General features: G+C 38.5%; 1 protein-coding gene across 1 annotated transcript in view; it reads right to left on the bottom strand.

The window, feature by feature from the left end:
* Window positions 1-25,375, bottom strand: part of CCDC68 (coiled-coil domain containing 68) — a 58,013-nt gene that overhangs the window by 20,020 nt on the left and 12,618 nt on the right. The window contains exons 2-6 of the mRNA XM_027769939.1: window positions 13,163-13,287; window positions 11,928-12,014; window positions 9,110-9,250; window positions 4,848-4,973; window positions 2,464-2,592 (exon numbers count right to left, since the gene is read on the bottom strand). Coding sequence (XP_027625740.1) covers window positions 2,464-2,592; window positions 4,848-4,973; window positions 9,110-9,250; window positions 11,928-12,014; window positions 13,163-13,279 — 600 coding nt within the window. The 5' untranslated portion in view covers window positions 13,280-13,287. The remainder of the gene's footprint in view (window positions 1-2,463; window positions 2,593-4,847; window positions 4,974-9,109; window positions 9,251-11,927; window positions 12,015-13,162; window positions 13,288-25,375) is intronic.

The raw sequence follows: 25,375 nt of genomic DNA, 5'->3' as shown, positions 1-25,375 counted from the left end.
GGATCTTGGGCACACACGCACACGTGCCCGGTGTGAGTTTTAAGCCACCGGGTCCGGGACACGAACCGCGGTCGACTCCGTGGGAGTCCAGCGACATAACCATTACGCTAACTGCTGGTTCCCTTCTCTGTATCTCTTTAAACTGAGACTTGGCAAGCTTTCGTTTTTAGAGCCTTATGTATTTACATGCTTGTTCTACAAATATGAAATACCTTTACATTAAATATGATTAAAAACAAATTCCCAGACTTTGCCCCTCATCAGCTCCACTCTAGGAAATCAGTATTCTGGGAGGTTGCTACACCACCTTGCTGAGCCATGGGCAGCCCGGCTGCACACTCTGTCACAGAGCTCCTAGAGACAGCCCTCAACCTGGGCCAATTTCAAGCCAGGAGGGAGGCCATCGCTTCTTAAAAATGTCCTGCCCACATCTGAACCACTGAATCTTATTCTGAGTATGTTACCCTAACCAATATTTTTAGTCTCTCTAAAGGACTACCAAGATAACAGGGGAGATGTGGGGAACTGCTTGAGCCTCACACAATCCAGATATACTATATTATAATCTCCGGAAGAAGAGACTATGCGTGGTTTTGTTCACAAATGTTTATCTAATTCCTAGCTCTGCACAGCACACAGTGAGTGCTCAGACGTTTACTAAAGAAACAGTCGAGTAATACATTGTGTCAGTACTCTGAGATGAACTCACGTCTGATACAGAATCCCTGGGGTTGCTACAAAATAGAAATGATCTCTCATTGGCCTTTTGTTCATTTTCAGGCTCTGACAGGTGGCCACTAATCTTGACCAGCGTTACTGGGTTTGAGGTAAGGTGATTGCAAGCCTCGACTTAAATTTCAAGCTGGTCAATCAAGTTATCTGGCTAATCAACTACATCTGCTTTCCAGAATTGTCTTCCTCTCCTAAATGCAAATATTCTTTGGACTATATTAGTGTATAATAGTTTGTTAAATTATTTATTATGGTATCAATTATTCAGATTATTACTGAGTACTCAAATAGACATTCCAGTAGTCTCCAAGTAGCATAATTATGAACTGTCACGCGTAGATAATCCAACTGTCCAAGATTCTACTAAAAGTAAAGCACTCAGTGACCCACTATATAACATAGATGTAGCTGTATATTATTAGATTCAGTTAAGTTGGGCTCATTTATCTTTTGTGTTTTTCTCATAGGACCTCCATGAAGACTACAAATTCAGTTAAATTCATAGTGTAATAAAACTGAAAGTGCTTGAGAAATATTCTAAAACCGATCAAAGTTCCTTTGTTAAGAAATGATAATAGTGAAAGGTGATGTGATGGTTTTAAAATGACACTTCTAAAATGGCACAATCCCAGGCAGATTCATGAAACAAATTAAGGGTGGAAAGAGCAGAGGCAAATCAGGGGATAGATACAATAAACATAAAATTAAATTGGATGATATTTACTAGAAGCCAAAGTCTTCATTCTTATCTACTTGCAACTTAATTTCAGAGATGCCAGTTTTCAATGTGTTTTGCTGTTAAACAACAACTACTATTCCTTGATTTGTCTAAATTCGAAGACTTTGGAATTGAATTTGTGTGTTCGCATTTTATATGTCTGGAGTTCTAATAACTTAAGGAAACACTGCATAGAAGTTTTTATAAGTTTTGTCTATATTACTCTTCCCTACAAATATCTTTTACATATTTTAATTTCCACAAAATAGCTTTTTTAATTTTTATTTTAATTGTCAGAGGCCATATGTACTCACCAGAGGGAGAAAGACAAGACATAAAAAGAGAGGCAAAGAGAAAGGCTCCTCCATTGGGGGCACGGTCACATGAAATCCCTTCTCTTCCATTTCTCCATCCTTTCAGTATTTGGGGCATACACACACATGCACTCAGCACATTTCCCAAGCTTTCAGGGCCAGGATTCGAATTGTGGTTTGCCATATGGGATCTGGCTTCATTAAGCACTAGGTGACAGGACTAGCTCTTAAAAGTTTTTCTTCATGTGAACTATATCTACCTTCAGTGCAGCCAAAGGTTTTTACAAACTCAGACTGGATTAGGGAGGCCAGGAATGGATACTGCATGGACTCTGGTACATAAAAGGGCTACGATTACAGGGATCCACTATATCATTACTCTCAGATGGACTTCGTGATCTTTTCTACTATTTCCATTTGCAGCCTCCCTTTCCCCTTTCTGAGACACACATTTACTAGAAAGAGAAAGTGACAGACCATAAGACTATTTGCAGAGGGGTAAATCAATAGCTGCGGTAAGAATCATGATAATGTTTAAGGAAGAAACTAACACTAGTAATTACTTCTTGAAACCAAGTGTTGCAAAGGGTACTTTCACTTAATGCTTATTAAATTCACTGTCCAATTTATTTCAGTGTTATTCTCTTTCATCTCATCTTAACCCTGTGAAGAAGAAATCCCAATTCTCCAGGGGCTTACTTTTTCCATTCTCTGAACAAGATTTTCCAGTTCGGTGATTTGACTGTGTTTTTCTTCAAGTTTTTCAGCAACTTGGTTCAGATTTTCAACGTTTTGTTTCAATTCCTGTTCTTTTTCAAGCTTGTTAACCTTTGGTCAAAAACAAAAATCAAACAAAAAAATCAGCTGTCAAACTCTTGTTTTTATTAAGCCTCCATCAATTATCTCCATCAATACTCCTGTAACCAGCAATAAAATAAAATAAAATAAAATAAAATAAAGAAAGAAAAAAAAAAGAAAAGGAGAAGTCAAGAGGCCGGCAGTTGACAGTGGTAGGAGCACTGGACTCCCACATGACCAACCATGATTCAAGTCCCTTGGAAATCACGCTGGGAACGAATGTGTGCGTGCCCAAAATCCCGGGAAGAGACTGGGGAGAAGGGTTTGTATCATGGTCATCCCCCCTTTGCGGGGGGTGATTTCTCACTGTATCTCTCTCTGGTGAGCGCGTGTGCTCAGAGGCAGAAAAAAAATGCATATGCGTGTGCATATCTGTGTATCTAACAGAACTCAGATTCCACAGTAAAAACTGTGTCCCAGGCTGGCCTGGTAAGTCTAGTGGTAAGAGAGCTAGATCCTATGTGGCCAACCACAGCTTAAATTGCAGCCCTGAGGACTTAAAAATAGGGACCAGTAGTTAGCATAATGGCTATGTCGCTGGACTCCCACGTAGTTGACCGCGGTTCGTGCCCTGGACCCGGTGGCTTAAACCTCACGCCGGGCGCGTGTGCGTGCGTGCCCAAGATCCTGAGAGGAGAATGGAGGAGAAGGGATTGCGGTGTGGCCATCCCCCCTGGGGGTTGATTTCTCTCTCTCTGTCTCTCTGTCTCTATCTGTCTGGCGAGCGCACGTACCCTATAGCAAAAACCTCTCCAAAAACAAACAAAAACAAAACAAAACAAAACAAAGCATTCTGATCTGGCATGCAGGCATACCCCAAATCCCATAAGGATTAAATGAAGAAAAGTTTGCAGTGTGACTATACTCCATGGGGGGTGCTTTCTCCCTCTCCCTCTCTCTGTTTGTCTCTCTGTAGTGAATGCACACACTGACAGTTAAAAAAATGCATGAATGAATGAATACAATATATGTTCCAGCCCAGACACAGTGGGCACATGACTACTTCATGCCTGAGACCACGTAGGAGGGCCCCGGGTTCACATCGCAGGTCTGCCACAGCAGAAAAGTGGCCCTGGCTTACTACAGAGTTGGAAGGGGATTACAGTGTGAAGATCCTGTGGAAGGTGCATCTCTTTCTGTCTCTCAGAGATAAATAAACCATTAAAAAATAGAAACTAAACATGTTAAATTTCCTTTGAAAACACCATTTGGGCATTCTTTCTAGGCAACTCCAGAGTGGAGCTGAGGTGCCATGGAAGGGACACGTGCTCCCTGTGCCTGCAGACCCCACAGCCAGCACAACACACTTCCCATCCACACCTGCCAGTTCCCTTCACTCATTCATGTCCTTCATCTGCACCTGCACGTTGGAGCGTTTGTGGTCACCCGCCACAGCCTGCAGCATGAAGGGTGTCACCTCCACAGAGGATTTCTACTGAACTCCCCTGGGACCCTCCCCAGACCTGAACTGGCAGTCCCTGGAACCCCACTCAGGCATGAATGAACTTCTCTGTGTGATTAACTGCTTTAAATTGTGATGTTCAGTACACACACACACACACACACACACACACACACACTTTTTCTACTGTTCTAAAATACCTGTTTTTCAAAGTTTTATTGGTTCTAATATACATACTTCAGAATTTCAAACAAACAAAAGATGTATGTTTGTTCATATTTTGCACTTTATATATATATATAATTATATATTAAAATATACAATCATATACATTTAAATATATCTATACACATATACATATTTTTGCTTGTCTTTTATCGTTCTTTTTTCAGTCTGAAGAATATATTTTAGTGTCAAATATATTTGAAAAGTGTCCACCTTGCCCAAGTTTTTCCTTCTGTAGACTAGGGAACCCAGGTCCAGAGAGGCAGTGATTCAATCTCTGTCTAGTTAGTCAAAGGTAGAAGCAGAGTCACATAAATGGACAGTCTCCTGGGCTGGCCCTGCTTTTCACGCAGGTAGCACTGCCTTCTTCCCACCCGGACTCTGCAGGGCTCTGAGCAAGAAGACAGCTCAGCCACACCTGGTGTCGGGCTAAGCAGGGCTGGGGACAAATCTCCCAGAAGACGGGCTCCTGTGCTCCCCAAATTTGCCACATCCCTTGGTTGGCTGTTGCTAGTTTCACATCTAACTCCTCCAAAGGAGGGGCTGGAAAGGCTCAGGATAGGGTTATTCTCCACCTGACAAGCTGCTGGCTCATTACCTGGAGTATGTGTTTACTGTCCTCATGCTTCTTCCTAGCTTCTTCAGATTGTGTTTGGTAGTTTTCAAATAATCTCTGGGCCACGTTTCTCAGAGCTGCTGCTCCCGCTTCTCTGGAGGCTTCCAGCTAGGGGAAAAAAAGGCCACTATGTATGTTTTGAAATTTATAATAAAAAGGGTTAAAGGCAGAACAGTGCAGTGGGCAAGTAAAAACAGACAGCCCAGAACCGTATCATTTCCAGTCATTGACAATGAGGAGAAGAAAAGATAGTATTACTTGGTAGGAGGAAAATGTAAAATGGGGAAACGCCTAGTTAACTCAGGCAGATTTGCCCTGGTCACGCCAAACCAGAGCACTGTGTATGTTGATGGCCTGAGGTTAGAGATTGTGCCCTCCCAAGAACTCCCCAGTGCCCTCTCAGCTCACACAGTCATGTGCAAGTCTTTTACTATTGATGTATCTTTCAGAAACAGAAATGGACAAGTTTGGAGTATTAAAAGAAAGAAAGCTAAAGTATCATGATTTTTTTCAAGGATTTAACCTAAGGAAATAATCAAGTGTAGAGGCAAAGATTTGCCTACCAAGGTGTTAATTGTTGGATTACATAAAAAATAAGCACTCAAAAATAAAATATAAGCATTCAACAATAGATTAAAGAAGTAATGAGACATTTGACTATGAAGATTACAAATTAACATTGAATTATAAAAACTAATTAATATGAATGTAATTATGTAAAAACAGTTTTTAAAATTGTGGGAGATGGCAGGTGGTAAGATGGTTAGGGCCACTGGACTCCTACATGGCCGATTGTGGTTTGAGTCCTGGACCTGGTGACTTGCTTTCTCACTTTTTGTCTCTCTCACTCTTTATCACTTGGTCCCTCTGGCCAAATTAAAATAAATAAATAAATAAAATTTTAAAAAATAACTTTGTGAAGGAAAGGGGAAAATAAAACAAAATTGATTGTGATAAAAACACTTTATATGAGATCTAGCCTCTTAGCAAGAATGTAAGTGTATAATACAGTATTGTCAAATATTGGGCCTTTGGAATAGTCAAAATGTATTTGTCTGTTTTCTTATTATTTTAATTTTTTATACATTCAATTACTATACATCACTATACCTTATAAAGTGAATTTACCCAACATGAATACACTTTAAACCAGTCCAGTTGAAGATATCATACATATTAACCTCAATAGACAATTATCCATTTCTGTGTCCCTTGCCTTTCTCTTTCTCCTTGATTCTTTTCCTCTCACTCTCCTCCATCTCCCACCTTTTCCCCTCTTCATCTCCAGTATCTGTAACCTTTTTCCATGCTTCTATATCTTCTAATCTTTCAGTTTCTGCCATAAAGTGTGGACATTCGGTATATAATAAGTGGAGAAATACAATTTCTCTCTTTTACAGCCTGACTTTCTTCACTCAGCAGTAAATCTTACACATCTGTCCACTTTCTAACAACTGCCAGAATCTTGTGGTTTTTAATGGCTGAATAGTATTCTGTAGTGTATATGAGGCACACTTTTTCAATCCATTCATCTGTCCATGGACAGTTGGGTTAGTTCCATGTCTTAGCAATTGTTAATAATACCACAATAAACATGAATGTGCAAGCACTTTTCTGACTCAGCATTTTCCTATCCTTTGGGTAGATGCCCAGGAGTAGAGTTTCTGGATCATATGGTAGTTCTATTTGTAAGTCTTTGAGGAACCTCCATATTCATCTCAACAGTGGTTGAACTAATTTACATTCCCATCAACAGTGTAGGAGAGTTCCTTGTTCACCACAGCCTTACCAGCACTTAACGTTTTTCACTTTTTAAATCTGAGCCATTCTGACTGAGGTTAGGTGATATCTCATTGTGATTTTGATTTGCATCTACCTTATGATGAAGGATGTTGGGCATTTTTTATATGCTTTCATCTCAACAGTGGTTGAACTAATTTACATTCCCATCAACAGTGTAGGAGAGTTCCTTGTTCACCACAGCCTTACCAGCACTTAACGTTTTTCACTTTTTAAATCTGAGCCATTCTGACTGAGGTTAGGTGATATCTCATTGTGATTTTGATTTGCATCTACCTTATGATGAAGGATGTTGGGCATTTTTTATATGCTTTTTGGCTGTTCATATGTCTTCCTTAGAGAGTTGTTTGTTCAGCTCATTTAATTGGGTTTGTTTTTTTGTTTTTGTTTTTTGGGGTTTTTTTTGATGAGTCGCTTGGGTTCCCTGTGTATTCTGGTTATCAGTCCCTTATCTGAAACATAGTTTACAAAAATATTCTCCCATTCCAAAGGGTTGTTTATTCACACTAATTACTATGTCTTTTGCTGTCCAGAAACTTCTTAACCTGATTTTTCTATGAAAATATGTGTCATGACTTTTCCAATGACTCAACATAAGCAGAGCACATCTCTAAAACGTATTTATCTTGCATAGTTGCAATTTTACAACCACTGAACTTTTGTTAAGGTTTCTTTAAATAATAAAAGTAGTCTCCAAAATAAAACAGTGAGATTTAGTTTATAAAATATAAAAATACTTCTTCACATGTGTGCACATACATGTGAACTTTTGGATGTTTGTATGTTTGTGACTGCCTCCCTGCTTTTACAGAGCTATGGATGCTAACAATCTATCCGATAGAGCAAAGTGTCAAAATGGAAAATTGGAAACGTCTCTTAATTGTCGTACCTTGATTTTCAATACTTCATTCTCTTTGTTTATTTCCAAGAGCTGTAGGTCTTTTCCTTTCATCTTTTCCATGAGCGAATTAACACTGCAACAAGAAGGCTCCATCTCACTCTCAGCGCCATTTTGAATATTTCCACAGCACTGGAATGGACAAACAGGAAATCACAGAGCTGACCATTGCTTTCTCTACTAACTTTGGCAACAATAACTACACTGAGTATTACATATATCAAAGAGGATTCAGATTAGCATAGATAAAATAAAGTTCTTAAAATCTCAAGTATCTATAAGTAACTCTAGATGGGGTTTCTGGTCTGTTTGAACAGATTCTTATAATAAAAAAGATGGAACTACATCATTTATACCTTTTATATTTCTTAGAGTTTCAGGAATACTGTTAAGTGCTTCTCAGGAAATACCTATAGATATTATTTATTTTTTGAATCTAAGTTGTAGACATAAATACACTTTGGTTACATTGCATTACAGGAAAATATAATCAGGTTTAATAGTAACAATATATAATATTTAATGTTCAGTAAGGCTTCACTGCAATCCCCTTATATTAAATTTCCAATCAGAGATATCAGAACTGAGTATGTCCATGGACAGTTGGGTTAGTTCCATGTCTTAGCAATTGTTAATAATACCACAATAAACATGAATGTGCAAGCACTTTTCTGACTCAGCATTTTCCTATCCTTTGGGTAGATGCCCAGGAGTAGAGTTTCTGGATCATATGGTAGTTCTATTTGTAAGTCTTTGAGGAACCTCCATATTCATCTCAACAGTGGTTGAACTAATTTACATTCCCATCAACAGTGTAGGAGAGTTCCTTGTTCACCACAGCCTTACCAGCACTTAACGTTTTTCACTTTTTAAATCTGAGCCATTCTGACTGAGGTTAGGTGATATCTCATTGTGATTTTGATTTGCATCTACCTTATGATGAAGGATGTTGGGCATTTTTTATATGCTTTTTGGCTGTTCATATGTCTTCCTTAGAGAGTTGTTTGTTCAGCTCATTTAATTGGGTTTGTTTTTTTGTTTTTGTTTTTTGGGGTTTTTTTTGATGAGTCGCTTGGGTTCCCTGTGTATTCTGGTTATCAGTCCCTTATCTGAAACATAGTTTACAAAAATATTCTCCCATTCCAAAGGGTTGTTTATTCACACTAATTACTATGTCTTTTGCTGTCCAGAAACTTCTTAACCTGATTTTTCTATGAAAATATGTGTCATGACTTTTCCAATGACTCAACATAAGCAGAGCACATCTCTAAAACGTATTTATCTTGCATAGTTGCAATTTTACAACCACTGAACTTTTGTTAAGGTTTCTTTAAATAATAAAAGTAGTCTCCAAAATAAAACAGTGAGATTTAGTTTATAAAATATAAAAATACTTCTTCACATGTGTGCACATACATGTGAACTTTTGGATGTTTGTATGTTTGTGACTGCCTCCCTGCTTTTACAGAGCTATGGATGCTAACAATCTATCCGATAGAGCAAAGTGTCAAAATGGAAAATTGGAAACGTCTCTTAATTGTCGTACCTTGATTTTCAATACTTCATTCTCTTTGTTTATTTCCAAGAGCTGTAGGTCTTTTCCTTTCATCTTTTCCATGAGCGAATTAACACTGCAACAAGAAGGCTCCATCTCACTCTCAGCGCCATTTTGAATATTTCCACAGCACTGGAATGGACAAACAGGAAATCACAGAGCTGACCATTGCTTTCTCTACTAACTTTGGCAACAATAACTACACTGAGTATTACATATATCAAAGAGGATTCAGATTAGCATAGATAAAATAAAGTTCTTAAAATCTCAAGTATCTATAAGTAACTCTAGATGGGGTTTCTGGTCTGTTTGAACAGATTCTTATAATAAAAAAGATGGAACTACATCATTTATACCTTTTATATTTCTTAGAGTTTCAGGAATACTGTTAAGTGCTTCTCAGGAAATACCTATAGATATTATTTATTTTTTGAATCTAAGTTGTAGACATAAATACACTTTGGTTACATTGCATTACAGGAAAATATAATCAGGTTTAATAGTAACAATATATAATATTTAATGTTCAGTAAGGCTTCACTGCAATCCCCTTATATTAAATTTCCAATCAGAGATATCAGAACTGAGTATTACTGTCGATATAACTGAAAGCAAACTCTAGCTCACTGAAAATACACTTGGAACATAAATCTTATCTGGAATCATGGATATATGGAATTAGAAAGCAAATTAGAAATCATCTAGCTTAACCCACCAATTTTACAGATGTAGATTACCCAGAACCTAAAGTTTATGCAGCAAATGAGGGGGAGAGCTCAAGGAACAGCCTCTTGATCATACCTTTTATGTTATTCCTGCTCTTCCTTTAACTTGTTTCAAGGCAGAGAAATTGTAATATAATTACACATATTCTACAATTATAATAATGACTTCTATTTGTTAAGCACCTTTTAGATGCCAAGCCATCTTGTAGATGTTTTACATACACTTTTTTGAACACTCAACATTAGAAGACACTTTACACATTATAAAGATGAGAAAATCGAAAATGAGAGAGTCTGACAAGCCCAAGGTTATACCTAAAATAATTATAAGAACCAGAATTAGAATCAAAGTTCATTCAACAACAAGCCTGTTTTACCTCCACTACAATATACTGGCTCTATTTATAGAGATAGAAAATAATTTAGTACATATAGATGATATCCTCCATCACCATATTTCTGCCATGCTCCTATTTTTTATAGTCTAGACTCTAGTGCTTACTCTCACCATATAGCATATGGAGTAGGAACTATTTTCTTTTTCCTTTAAGACTCTTGAAGAACACCAATTACTGGCAGTGATAGATGGTCACAAAGGTCATAGATTGGTACTTCTCAAATTTTAATGTGTGTATGAATCACTTGGTGAGCAATCTGATTTAAAAAAAAGCGGATTCTTAGTCAGGTGGTCTGGACAGAAGCCCTAGATGTTGCATTTCTAACAAGTTCCTGGTGATGCTAATCCTGCTAGTATCTGCATATGACACCTTGAGAGTAGCAAGGCCATAGGTCATTAAGGCAAAATTCTTATAAGACCAGAATGATGATTCTTTGGTGCTTCGTTGGTCTCCTAACTGTCCATGGTTTGAGATAGCTGAAGCAGATGCACTAATGCCATAATGTCATCCCCTCCCCTAAGAAGCCACTCTGTCAAGGCCAACAACAACCTCCATATTGTTATCATCAATGGTCCTCAATGTATTTACCCCATGGACAGCATTGACAGAATGGTCCTTTCCCCTTACTTACCTTAACTGACTCATTTCCTCCTTTTCCTCTTAATTCACTGGCATCTCTTCCCAGCCTCCAGTGACGGTTCCCCTTTTTCCCAATGTCTAGTCATGGGAAACCTCAGAACTCAGTCCTTACATCGTCCTTTGTTTCCACTCACAGCCACAATTGCTTGGTAATCTCATCACGCTTCAAAAGTTAAATATCATCCACAAGTACCTCAGTCTCTACCCTGTAGCTTAGATCTCATAGGTGACACTTCTACTCTCAACTCCAGGTCTTATGTTCAGACACCTCTTAGAAACCTCCACGTGGGGAATCTAACAGACAACTCAATATAGTCGAAACTAAGTTGCTGATCTTCCCTGTCATTCCTAAATATAATCCTTTCTTCCAGTTTTAGAGCACTTAACAAGAAAGTAATTGAAGCCTGTTGTGTGTTAGCTTGGCAGGTTGGGGCTGATAAAAGGGACTTGTTTATGAGCCATACCCATATCCTGGTATACTCTGTGGTCACATGTACAGTGGTTAACACTGAGGAGGTATACTTGACTCAGATGAGGGTCAACCTGGCATAATCCAACCAACACCAGGTGCAAATTTTCTGACCTTGGATACACAGGCTGATCTTAGGCAAAGAGGTGCATACTAAAGCTTATCAAATACCTGGCATGGTCTCCACTAACTCAGGCCTAACAGCATTCACTGTGTGTTAATGTTATAACCCAGGTGAGCCAAAACAATTATACCTTTGTCTGTCACTAGGAGAGCTTGCTGCCGTATGTCCTGGTTGGGTTTATATCTTCCCATGTACTATAAGTAAGTAAGCCCCATTTGCAACATTCATATCAGTTCTGGTCATTCCCACCTCTTCTTACTAATGAGACCCATTGCTAAGCAATACACACAGATGGCCATTAACAAGTTTATGTACACATGAAATATTTTAGCCCTCATCATTCAAAGCTTCAAAGACTGTAATAACTACCAAAAAGTTATTTAAATAAAGTCTATATGACTTTGTATTAATTTCCTGAAGCACTAGAAATATTAAATGTTGACCAATTCATTACCTTTGTGTCTAGTTTGTGATTTGTACTGCCTCGTCCTACTTCATCTTTAAACATTTGATTTCGGATCTTTTCCAGGGTTGTTCGAATCTGCAGGGAAAATAATTTTATTTTTATCAAAAGCTTAAAATGCCAAATGATTTTTTTTCTCTCTGCCAGCTATTGACACCTGATTTATCTAGAAAGTAACACATATAATGTACACTGATGTCAGATTTAAATAATGACCATCAATTCCACATGCTTTGGGGCATTTTTTTTTTAGATTTTTTAAAATTCAGATTGCTAAACATAAGCATTTGGTCTTTATTACCCTTTCTCACACAAACCTAAAATATGACAATCTAAATTATTATACTACTAAATCATTATTAGTTAGTAATTAGTGTGTAATACCATTTAGTTCTATTTTGCCTATATCATAATTTAGTACTAATTTACTATTTAGTAATTACTATAAAACAATTACTATTTAGTAATCACTAAAAAATAATTACTATCTAGTAATTACTACAAAATAATTACCACCTAGTAATTACTACAAAATAATTACTATTAAGTAATTAGTACAGAATAATTACTAAGAGATCATACACATTTATGTACAAAATATAAGCCCCATGTGTTGATGACCAAAGGAATTGGAAAACACTCAGAGATACTTTAATTGATCTGCACGAGTTATGGTCTGTCTATGTCAGAATATTTCCATGTGTTCTCAGAAGCAGTGGATGAGAGTATATACCTTTATCAGTCATTATCATTTTGGATTCACACGGACTTCACATTTTTAGTGAAGTAACAGGCCGACATGCAGTTGGCAAGAGCTATGAAAGGAACAGGGTAACCAGACACACGAGCTCAGAAGGAAACATAAACATATCCTTGGGAACATGGTATCCACACTCAGGAAACAACTGGCAAAGCTTCTAAAACAGTAGGAAATCCAGCAGTGATATGGGACGAAGTAAGTGTCTATGGGTATTTTGAACCCTCCCGGCCCATTACTTAATTTTAGTGAGTTAAGAAAGTCATTTGACTGCAATGTAGGAATAGTTACACATCCTCAAGAGAAACTACTGAGCACGTATTTAAATTTCAGCTATCAAGATTGTCCGTTGCCAAACTATGTTTGTTTCTTTTCTTGTGTTCTACAAAGAGGGAAACAAAGTGCATCTATTCGTGTTGGAACTATCTTTAAAATAATAGCATGCTAATGATTTCTGGCACCCACGTACCTTTTTCACATATTCCGTTTCTTCAATAATGTGAGCAGGTATAGATTCATACAAGGCAGAATTATCTTCTATTTTACCCCTTGGGGAAACTTCTGTGGTCACTGTGATTGATGTCATGGTGAATTCTGACTTTAGAAAAACATAAATCAGCTAAGAAAACAGACTTTTTAAAATCAGGATTGTGTACTTCATACTTAAAGAATTTATCATTAAAATCCAAAATAGCCAAAAAACTATAAATCATTGCGATCTATATATATATTTAAAAATATAGAAATCAATTAAATATAACAGTAGTACCATCTAAAGCAAGGACTAATTAAAAATTTAAAAAGTTAAATAACATAAGAAATTAAAAAAAGTGAAATTTCTATCTTGAATAGCTGAGTAACATCGTCTTTGTAAAACTGCGAGGGCAGAATCAATATTAGTCATCTTTTTTTTTAAGTTTATTTCTTCCTTTCAGTAGCAAGAGACACACAGAGACAGGGAGAGAGAGAAAGAGAAAGAGGCAGGCAGCCCAGTAAAGTCTTTGTCCCACAATCCTCTTCTGGCTTCAGTCAGCCCTTGAGTCTTAAGCCCAGGTGCACCCAGCATGTTCAAGAAAGTATCCAGGAGTGAACCCAGAACCTTCCCATGTGGATCAGCCTCGAAGAGTGTTGCATTACCACTGTATCACCGTGTAGCCCTCTTTTCATCTTTACATTCTAGTATGTTAGGTAAGAGCCCTACAATCTGATCTAGAATTGTGAGTATAAATACTGATGCCTTTTCCCTAAAATAAATATATTTTTCCTCCAGCCATTGCAAAACCTAAAAATAGCAGAAAGTAATCCTCCTAGTGGCCAGTCTGGGGTCTCTGTATGTCATATCCTACTAAAAAGAAACAAGAGCTTCTTGGCTGATTCAGGTCTGAGGCAAGAAATGTGTAAGTAAGTCTGAGCTACCTGGTCATACCAACCAGCAATACACTCATCAATATCAATACTGCTTGAATAAGACCCAAAAGCCATTTAGAAGACAGATGACAATGATGAATTGAGACATATCAAAATGTTTATTCCCTACATTTACGATGACAAGAGTAAAACTGATAACACTTGCAGTCCACCTTTGGAAGTTGGTAAGGCAACAACTTAGTGGATATAGATGACAATTACGCTAGAAAGTGGCAGAAAAAGAAAAAGAAGAAACAGAAACGGAAACAATCATTTGTCTTGCCTTTACTATATGAGCTGTATTTTATGGGAACCAAATAGTTGATGAAGGACTGTTCTCTGTTCTGCCTCTTTTCAGCTAATAAACAGAAAAGAATGATAGAATTAGAAAACCTACATATTACAACTCTATGAAAGACTTAAACAACACTGACCAACCAGAGGTAAAAAGAAGAGATGAACGTTTGTTGGACTACATTAACCTGAGAGAGCCATTCAACAATCTTAGCATAACTAAAATTTGCTATAAATTAAGAATCTTGACAGACACGTGACCAAATATAATATAAGGGGTCTTCAAAAAGTTCATGGAACTGCGTATTATGAAAACACTAGACAAACATTTTGCATCACAATAAACTTGGACTTGAATTAAATTTTTCCATCAGTTTTTAAAATCCCCTTATATATCAATCTTGATTGGATCCTGACTCAAACAAACCAACTATGTGAAGATACTTTTGAGATCTACTAGCTATTGAGGATGCTAAATAATTATAATTTTCTAGCAGCGGTGAAATTAGGACATTCTTTTGAAAGCTCTTATCTATGAGAGATACATACAGATATATTCGCAGGTGAGATATTACATTCAGAATGTCTAAAACTATTCCAGAAGTGTGGCTGACCCTGTAGTATGGCAGTTAAACTCTGTGTCTAGAAAGCTGGACAATAAATGAACACCCTGGGCTCAAGTCCACTCCCCAGTGGCCTGAAAACAAACAAACAAACAAACAAACAACAAGAACATCTTGAAAAAACAATTAAAAAAAAAGACCACACCGGATGCATGTATATCTAGGCACCCCAAATCCTCTTGGGGTGGAGAAAGGGAGGAAAAAGGATTGCAGCCTGAACAAGCCACAAGGGGACTGGGGATTCTCTCACATGCCCATAAGGGCATGCATCGACCTTCTAGCAATTGAAAAACAGAAGTCTAGCAAGTACAGGTCATTAAAGCTGAGAGATAGGCTGTAGATTTTATTACATTCCTTTGTTTGAAATTTCTGTAATAAATAGTAAAGAACAAAAAAATAAATTCTAAAGAAAAGCCTGTGAGGTAGTATTGGTAATCCCATTTTATTGATGAGGAAGTTGAGTGCCATAGTGATGTTAACTTACCAAAGATGTCAGTTAAGCTCAAATATGGGACTTTCTGATTACCAAGGTCAGGGGTGTTTCAATCCCATTCAGGCTTGCTTCCCTAGAGAGAAACAGCAAAAGCAATAAAATATTGTAGATCTAGCAATGAGCTCAGCTGCTAAGAGAATTTTCATGTTTGCAGGCATCTCTTTGAAACAAGATAGCTTCTGGGTATACCACAAAGTCCTGCATTTATCCTTTAGTCTTCAATGAAATGGACAGGACATGCCAAGTATTTTCCATTTTATTATAAATCCTCTGAGACAGCACCTATGGCTTCCATTTGTTTCAGCTGAAGTTGATTTGGCAGAAGCAACCCTAAAGTCTGCTTTTGCAAAATCTGAATGAAAGTGCTTTTCTTACTCAATCTCAGAAGTCTCTCCCAGGATTAAGGTCTTGATCTAAGCACTTACATGTACAAAGTGAAAGACACACTCACAGAGGATCCCAGTGGTGATAAAACTCAATGCTCTGCAAGGCAGACCCATGATAAGGGTTGGGGAGTTCCATGTTAACCTCCAAAGACCTCTTGAGTACACTGGGCATGTGTATGCCCACGACCTAGGGTTGGCTGAGGCTGGAGGTAGGCCATTGGCATTAAAGCCTCCCTGGGCATTCTGTTTCTCTCTTTCTCTTTCTTTTTCTCTCAGAATAAATAAATAAATAAACTAAAAAAAAAAAAAAAGAATCACCTACAGAGATAATAAGCAACATGCATGGAAACCTGAAGCAGGGGTGGTCAGACCAGGGTAGGGCTTAGCAAACCAGTCTGTGTGCCCAATCTGACTTTAGGCCTGTTTGTACAGCCTGTGAGCTAAGAACAGTTCTTTCATTTTGGAAAGATTGGGAAAGAAAAAAAAAAAGAAAAACATTTCCAGACACATGAGAATTACACAAAGTTTACACTCAGTGTCCCTCAATAAAGTTGTGCTCTAAGTGACCACGGGCATTTATTTTCATGTTGCCTAGGCTGCTTTGGCACTCCAACAACACAATTAAGTAGCTGCCATAGAGAAAGTGCACACTGATCTCAGAAGGTGGCATAGTAATCGCGGCACTAGACTCCCACGTGGCCAATCGCGGTCTGAGTCCTGGACTTGGTGGTTTGAAACACACCGGGCAAGTGTGCATGAATGCCTCAAATCCCAGGAAGGAGGAGAATGAAGGAGAAAAACCTCTCTCTCTAAAAATAAAAAAAAAATAAAAAAATAAAATTAAAAAAAAAAAAACAAAGAAAGAAGGAAAGAAAGAAAAAGAGAGAAGGCATCCAACAACATATAGCAAGGGAAGCCTAAAATACTTACTATCTGGTCCTTTATAGAAAAGGTTTGTTAATCTCTGGGTTAGAGAACGGCAGGGAGTCGGAGCAGGACCAAGGGGGAAAGAGAGGCAAGCAAAGTGACCCACCTGGCCTACATTGGGTCTCCGTTCTGCAGGTCAGTCCACCTGCATCTACGGCTCCATTTGATTGGTTTACTCTGACTCACCTTTTTAGTATGTTAGTCATCGTGCACATTAATAAATGAAAAGAGGCATTTTATCAGAGGAATAAATCACTCTGTAGAATGGATCCCACTGCATTCTCAGTTTTTCAGAATCTGAAAATCTCTTTAGGCCTCACACCATGTGTCTTAAAATACACTCTCCTGTGCCTTTTGTTCTAAATAGCAGGGAATCCTGCTTCTTAATCACTGATCTTTCTCTAAATATTCCACCTTTTCTGCCCACTAGTCACGTCATCTGGAGGCAGTTGTATGAAACCTTAGCCTCAACACCTATCTGTAAAATAGGGGTGGTAACATCTAAAGTTGTGAATGTCATGTGGTAATTCCTTGACATTAAAAAAATAAACAGCACTGAAGCGAAGATATTTGAGAATATTTAACATGAAGACCAATGTGATTTTTGAATTCCCGAAAAGCACTGAGAATGCAAGGGCATCCATTCTAAAGAGTAGTTCAGTCCTCTGTAAACCGCCTTCTCATTTATGAGTTATTTCTTCTTTAAACCCCTGCTTGCAAGAGCCACTGTATGGATACTAACTGCCAATATGGTTGCTTCTGCTACTTCACATTGTTACTAACCACAGAAGACAAGCAGGTCACACCAGAGGAGGTCTGGTTGCAATGCATTATAACCAACTGTATCCACATGAAATTAAATTCCATTTCTCTCTTTGGTTCAGAAAACTTTTATGCCCACAATGCTTCACTTGTAGGAAGAAACCAATGGGGAACGTAAGCCAACAAGGCCCAATTGCCATATGGCACCCCCATCCTGGGGAAAATCCACGTTAGCATTTTATTTCAGCCAGAAGTAGATTAGGCAGATACAATTTTCAAAATAAAACACAATCAGTTAATTAAAGTGAGGGAAGACTTTTATTTGCTTTACGCTAGGATGGATTGAAGACAGCTTACAAGTGGCATGACGCCAAGATGAGTTATTTCCTAGATGAGAGCCTTTCAAACAGGGCTTCCCAGGAGGAGGGGCAGCCAGAACAAACAGGGCTCTGTCACCCTAACTTCAGCTGAAGCAGCTCTGCTCTTCCCTGTGACATACACTGAATTCTCCATGAGAGTTTCTGTGAAGAAACAGGGTTCTACAATAAAAGGTATCGAGGCAGACTGCCTAGTTTTATGGTTTCATCCTGCCATTCGGTAGCTCTATGACCTTTGGCAAATTCCATATCCTCTCTGTACCTAAGTTTCCTTAACTGTGCAGATAGTATTAATGATTAATATGATTAAGTAGTATATAATAATTATATGTAAATAAGAAATTATAAGAATAAAAAAATCTTAAAAAATAATAATAATGGCCCAACTCTGTGGCCTGGTGCTTAAAGAAGCTGGATCCCACATAGCCAACTGTGTGGTTCAAGTTCCAGCTCCAGCAACTTGAAAAACTGGACATGTGGGCATGCATGACCCCAATCTCCCTGGGATGGAGAAATGGAGAAGGGATTGTGGCATGACCATGCCCTATCGGGTGCTTTCTTCCTTCCCCCACTTCCCTCTCTGTCTCTCTGGTGAGTACATGTGCCCTTTGAAAAATTAAAAATAAAAAAATAATAAAAATGCTTAATGGGGTTGTTTGTACATTAACATGACCACGGTCCATTAAAACTGGTCAAGCACTTACAACAGCACATGTTACACAAAATGAATTATTTAAACATAGTGTCCAATGAGTAAATAATATATGGACCCATTATCCTCAAGTAAAGCTGACAAGTAGTCTGAGTGGTATTCTTCCCTGCAAGGATGAACCGGTAACGTTTTCAGCAGTCTGCAGACTAAGCTGGGCTAGGAAGTAAATTTGCTTTGGGAGATTTTAAGACTTGCAAATCCATGGTGCTAATTTTATTTATTTTTGAGAGTTCTTTTTTTTTCCCCCTTAGGGTACATGCACTCACAGGACAGAGAGAGACAGAGACAGTGCGAGGGAAAGTGAGAGATCACTCCCTGGGGGGATGACCATGCCACAATCTCTTCTCCTCTATTATCTCCCCTGGATACTGGGCACGCATGCACAGTGTGAGTTTCAAGCCACCAGGTCTGAGTCTTGAACCGCAGTCGGCCATGGGCCAGTCCAGCAATGTAATCACTATGTTACCTGCCTGCCTGGTGTTAATTATTGTTAATGTATCAACAATTCATGAACAGTTCCGGACACCAGGCGGACTGAGGCTGCAGGCCCGACCCTACCGCAACTCCACGCACCCCCACCGTTCTTCCTCCTTGGACCCCAGGTTGGTTGCCTGGGACTTTAAGGCGAACCCACACCCCTCCCCACCCGAAACCCGGATCGTGCCGGCCAGCAGTTCCGGACACCAGGCGGACTGAGGCTGCAGGCCCGACCCTACCGCAACTCCACGCACCCCCACCGTTCTTCCTCCTTGGACCCCAGGTTGGTTGCCTGGGACTTTAAGGCGAACCCACACCCCTCCCCACCCGAAACCCGGATCGTGCCGGCCAACAGTTCCGGACACCAGGCGGACTGAGGCTGCAGGCCCGACCCTACCGCAACTCCACGCACCCCCACCGTTCTTCCTCCTTGGACCCCAGGTTGGTTGCCTGGGACTTTAAGGCGAACCCACACCCCTCCCCACCCGAAACCCGGATCGTGCCGGCCAACAGTTCCGGACACCAGGCGGACTGAGGCTGCAGGCCCAACCAACCTGGTACTGTCATTCATTGTCTGATCCCTTTCCACTAGCCTTTGGACTGTTTGAATTTTGGTGAGTTGCGCGCCGCGCGATTTTCTTTTTCCATTTTGTTTTTCTTTGCTCTTGGGGTGTTGCTTGTTTGGTCAGTTGAAGGCTCACTACTCCTTAGAAACAGCGAGCACTTTGGGCCTTCCAGGGCTAGTGGCAACAGTTAATGGTAATTGTGAGTAATAGGTAGGCCAACCATAAGAGAAATCATCAATCTTCTAAGCCTGTACAACTTTTATGAATCAGAGATACCTGAAATAAGTTGGCAAGAAACATATAGATTACCTGATGACTAAAAACAATCGCAAAGGCTCAAGAAATATGAGCAACCAACAAAAGGCCTCTCCGTCAAGGGAAATCATCAATCCTACATCACCCACAGTCAATACAATGGACGTCGTGGACATGTCTGATAAGGAATTCAGAATATTTGTAGTGACCAAACTAACTGAGATGGAAGAGAAAAGAGACAAGGAGCTCCAGGAGATGAGGAAGTCCTTTAATGACTTGAAAGAAGAAATGGATACCCTAAACAAGAACCAGATGGAACTTCTAGGTTTGAAGAATGTGATAGAGGAAATCAAAACCTCCCTTGAAAGCATTAAATGTAGGTTAGACCAGGCAGAAGACCGAATCTCTAACGTAGAAGACAAAACATCTGACCTAGATAAAAGTATCAAGAAGATTGAGAAAACAACCATGAAAAATGAGGATAATATACGAGGAATACTGGACACCATCAAGCGCCCCAACATTCGGATAATTGGTATTCCGGAGGAGGAAGAAAATAATAAGGGCCTGGAAAATTTATTCCATGAGATCCTGGAAGAAAACTTTCCAAATCTAGAAAGGCATTCAAATATCCAGACCCAAGAAATACAGAGGACCCCAAGTAGAATCAACCCAAGAAGATCATCTCCAAGGCACATCATAGCCAGACTGGCAAAAACAACAGATAAAGACAAGATACTAAAGTTGGCAAGAGGGAAACGCCAGGTTACTTACAAAGGTCACCCCATCAGGCTAACATCGGATCTCTCAGCAGAAACAATGCAGGAAAGGAAAGAATGGGGAAGCATAGTCAAAGTGTTGAGTGAAAAACAATTTCAACCAAGAATACTATACCCGGCAAAATTATCTTTTATATGGGAAAAAAAGATAAAAACATTCTCAAATAAACAAAATTTGAAGGAATTTACCAACACCAGACCAGCTCTTCAAGAGGTTTTGAAGGGAGTACTATACCAGGAAAACTAAAAAATCAGAGACAGTTATACGAGAACAAAAAACAACTAAGAAAATGGCTCACTTAATGATAGGATCAGGTATGGAAATATCGATAATTACATTGAATGTCAATGGATTAAATTCCCCAGTTAAGAGACATAGACTAGCTGAATGGATAAGAAAACAGAAACCCTCTATCTGTTGCCTACAAGAAACTCACTTTATGGATAAAGATATACATAGACTAAAAGTCAAGGGCTGGAAAAAGATATTCCATGCAAATGGAAATCAGAAAAAGGCTGGAGTAGCGATATTGATCTCAGACAAAATAGATTTTAAAACAAAGACTGTAAGAAGAGACAAAGAAGGGCATTATATAATAGTAGATGGGGTAATCCAGCAAGAAGATATAACCCTTATAAATATCTACGCACCCAACTCAGGTGCGCCTAAATATGTGAAGGAAAGACTGCTGGAGCTAAAAGGAGACATAGGGAAAAATACTATAATTGTTGGAGATCTCAACACCCCGTTATCTCCTATAGACAGATCTTCTAGACAGAAAATAAATAGAGAGATACAGGACTTAAATGATACTATAAATGGAATGGGCTTGACAGATATCTATAGAACTTTCCACCCTACATCCACAACATATACATTTTTCTCACCCCGACATGGAACCTTTTCAAAGATAGATCATATATTAGGACACAAATCAAGCCTTTACAGATTCAAAGGCATAGAAACTGTACCCAGCATCTTCTCTGACCATGATGGAATTAAACTCAAGATTAATTTCAAGAAACAACCCCGAAAACACACGAACACATGGAAACTGAACAACCTACTTCTGAATGACTTCTTCACTACTGAAGAAATTAAGGCTGAAATAAACAAATTTATGGAAACAAATGATAATGAGGACACAAGTGTCCAGAACCTATGGGACACAGCAAAAGCAGTCATAAGAGGGAAATTCATAGCAATTAGTGCACATAAGAAAAGGATGGAAAGATGGCAAGTAGATAACTTATCATCATGCCTCAGAGAACTGGAAAAACAACAACAAACGAACCCCCAAAATGCCAGGCGAAAAGAAATAATAAAGGTTCGAGCAGAAATAAATGAAATAGAAAATAAACGAACCATACAGAAAATAAATGAAAGCAAAAGCTGGTTCTTTGAAAAGATCAACAAGATTGATACTCCATTGGCTAGACTGATCAAGAAGAAGAAAGAAAGAAACCAGATTAATCAAATATGTGATGAAACAGGCAATATTACCACGGACATAGCAGAAATACATAATATCATTAGAGGATACTATGAGCGACTTTACGCCAACAAACAAGATAACCTGGAGGAGATGGACAAATTCCTGGATGCATATAAACTACCAAGATTGGATCAGGAAGACATAGAGAATCTGAATAGACCTATAACAAGCCAGGAGATTGAATCAGTAATTAATAATCTCCCAACAAAGAAAAGCCCAGGCCCAGATGGCTTCACTTGTGAATTCTACAAAACTTTCAAGGAAGAATTAACCCCTATCTTACTAAAATTATTTCTAAAGATTCAAAAGGAAGGAAACCTTCCAAATTCATTTTATGAAGCCTCCATCATCCTCATCCCCAAAACAGATAAGGATATGACAAAAAAGGAAAACTACAGACCAATATCATTGATGAATATAGATGCGAAAATTCTCAACAAGATACTCGCAAATCGTATCCAACAACATATAACAAAGATCATTCATCACGACCAGGTAGGCTTTATACCAGGGATGCAAGGGTGGTTCAATATACGCAAGACCATAAATGTAATACACCACATTAACAGAAAGAAAGATAAAAACCATATGATCATCTCAATTGATGCGGAGAAAGCGTTTGATAAAATACAACATCCTTTTATGATTAAGACTCTCAGTAAGATTGGTATAGAAGGGTCATTTCTGAACACAATAAAAGCAATCTATGAAAAACCTACAGCTAATATTATACTGAATGGGGAAAAGCTGAAAGCTTTTCCTCTGAAAACAGGTACTAGGCAAGGCTGCCCACTTTCTCCACTGCTCTTTAATATAGTACTGGAAGTCTTAGCTATTGCAATCAGAGAAGAGAACAGTATTAAAGGCATTCGAATAGGCAAAGAAGAGTTGAAAATATCTTTATTTGCAGATGACATGATGGTATACTTAGAAGACCCAAAGGTATCCATGAAAAAACTGCTTGAAGTAATAAGTGAATACAGTAAGGTGGCAGGATACAAAATCAATATCCAAAAATCTATAGCATTTCTATTTATGAACAACAAGTTGAATGAAGCAGAGCTGAAGAAAGGAATCCCTTTCACCGTAGCCACAAGATGTATAAGATATCTAGGGATAAACCTAACTAAGAAAGTCAAAGACCTTTATAAAGAAAACTACGAGAATCTTAAAAAAGACATTGAAAGTGACATAAAAAAGTGGAAGGACATCCCATGCTCCTGGATTGGTAGAATTAACATAATCAAAATGGCAATTCTACCCAAATTAATCTACATGTTTAATGCAATTCCAATCAAAATACCAGAGATATTCTTCAGAGATCTAGAAAAGACAATTATAGAATTTGTCTGGAACCATAAAAGACCTCGTATTGCAAAAGCAATCCTGCGTAAGAAGAATGGAGTAGGAGGCATATCACTCCCTGATCCCAAGATATACTATAAAGCTGTGGTCATCAAAACAGCATGGTATTGGCATAAAAACAGACATGTGGACCAATGGAAGAGAATAGAGACCCCAGAAATAACTCCCAAAGCTTATAGCCAACTGATCTTTGACAAAGGATATCAGTCAATCCATTGGGAAAAGGAAAACCTCTTTAGTAAATGGTGCTGGAAAAACTGGGTATCCACCTGCAGAAAGATGAAACTGAACCCCCATCTTTCACCATTAACAACAGTCAACTCAAAATGGATCAAAGATCTGAACCTAAGACCTCAGACAATAAAACTACTTGTGGAAAATGCTGGGGAAACTCTGGGAGACATTGGAGTAGGCAAAGACTTCTTAAATAAGACTCCCAAAGCACAGGCAATAATCCCTAAAATAGACAAGTGGGACTATATTAGACTAAGAAGTTTCTGCACAGCAAAGGACACAGTAACAAGTGTGAACCGACAACCCTCAGAATGGGAAAATATTTTTGTTAAATATGCCTCAGACAAGGGACTGATAACGAGAATACATAGGGAACTCAAGTGCCTTATGCGAAAAAAAATGATTAACCCGATTAAAAGATGGGAAAGTGAGCTGAACAAAAGTCTCTCTAAGGAAGACATACGAACAGCCAAAAAGCATATGAGGAAATGCTCAACATCCCTCATCATAAGGGAGATGCAGATAAAAACCACAATGAGATACCACCTAACCCCTGTCAGAATGGCAAAGATTAAGAATATAAAAAGTGATAAGTGTTGGCGGGGATGTGGTGAAAAGGGAACCCTCCTACACTGTTGGTGGGAATGTAAACTAGTTCAACCACTGTGGAGAACAATATGGAGGTTCCTCAAAGATCTACAAATAGAACTACCATTTGATCCAGCAATCCCACTTCTGGGTATTTACCCAAAAGACAGGAGAACGCTCAGTCAGAAAAGTGCTTGCACATCCATGTTTATTGCAGCATTATTCACAATTGCCAAGACATGGAACCAACCTAAATGTCCACAAACTGATGAATGGATTGGAAAAGTGTGGTATATATACTCTATGGAATACTACTCAGCCATAAAAAATAACAAGACCCTGGCATTTGATAGAAAATGGTCAGATATGGAGGATCTATTGCTGAGTGAAGTAAGCCAGGCTATGAAAGAAAGATATTGTATGTATCCACTCAATATATACCGACTATCCGCACTCTATAATAGAGAGCAAAAATTCGGAGGACATAAACACAGTGAAGGTACTTAATGAGAATAGGACAGTGTGGAATGGGGTAAGTGAAGAGAAGAGGATAGAGAAAGATAGCAAGTGAACAATAGAGAGACAGGACGTTAGTGAGAAACAGATAGGGGTTATTAACTGTTGATGATGACATGTATAGTATTCTCAACTGGATTGGTCTGAGAAGTATTTCATGATGGGCAAAGTATTTTTACAAGCAAAACGAGAAATAGCAATTGACTGTTTTATAAAAATAATCAGAATAATAAAAATAATGATTGGGGAAAACAGAAAAGATATGGAATGTTGAAGTGGGGAGATTAATGTCTCTGTACTGACTGACATGCATGGCATTCCCTTTTGAAAAAACAATGTAATACACTGTAAAGTTATATGTAATCCAATGTAATATAAAGAAGATTATGACGATAATAAAAATAAATAAAAATTAAAAAAAAAAA

Source organism: Tupaia chinensis, unplaced genomic scaffold (genome assembly GCF_000334495.1).
Source record: "Tupaia chinensis unplaced genomic scaffold, TupChi_1.0 Scaffold000098_2, whole genome shotgun sequence".
In the NCBI taxonomy this organism is placed as follows: Eukaryota; Metazoa; Chordata; class Mammalia; order Scandentia; family Tupaiidae; genus Tupaia; species Tupaia belangeri.
Note: the sequence above shows the minus strand (reverse complement) of the source record. Positions and strands in the feature narration are given on the sequence as shown.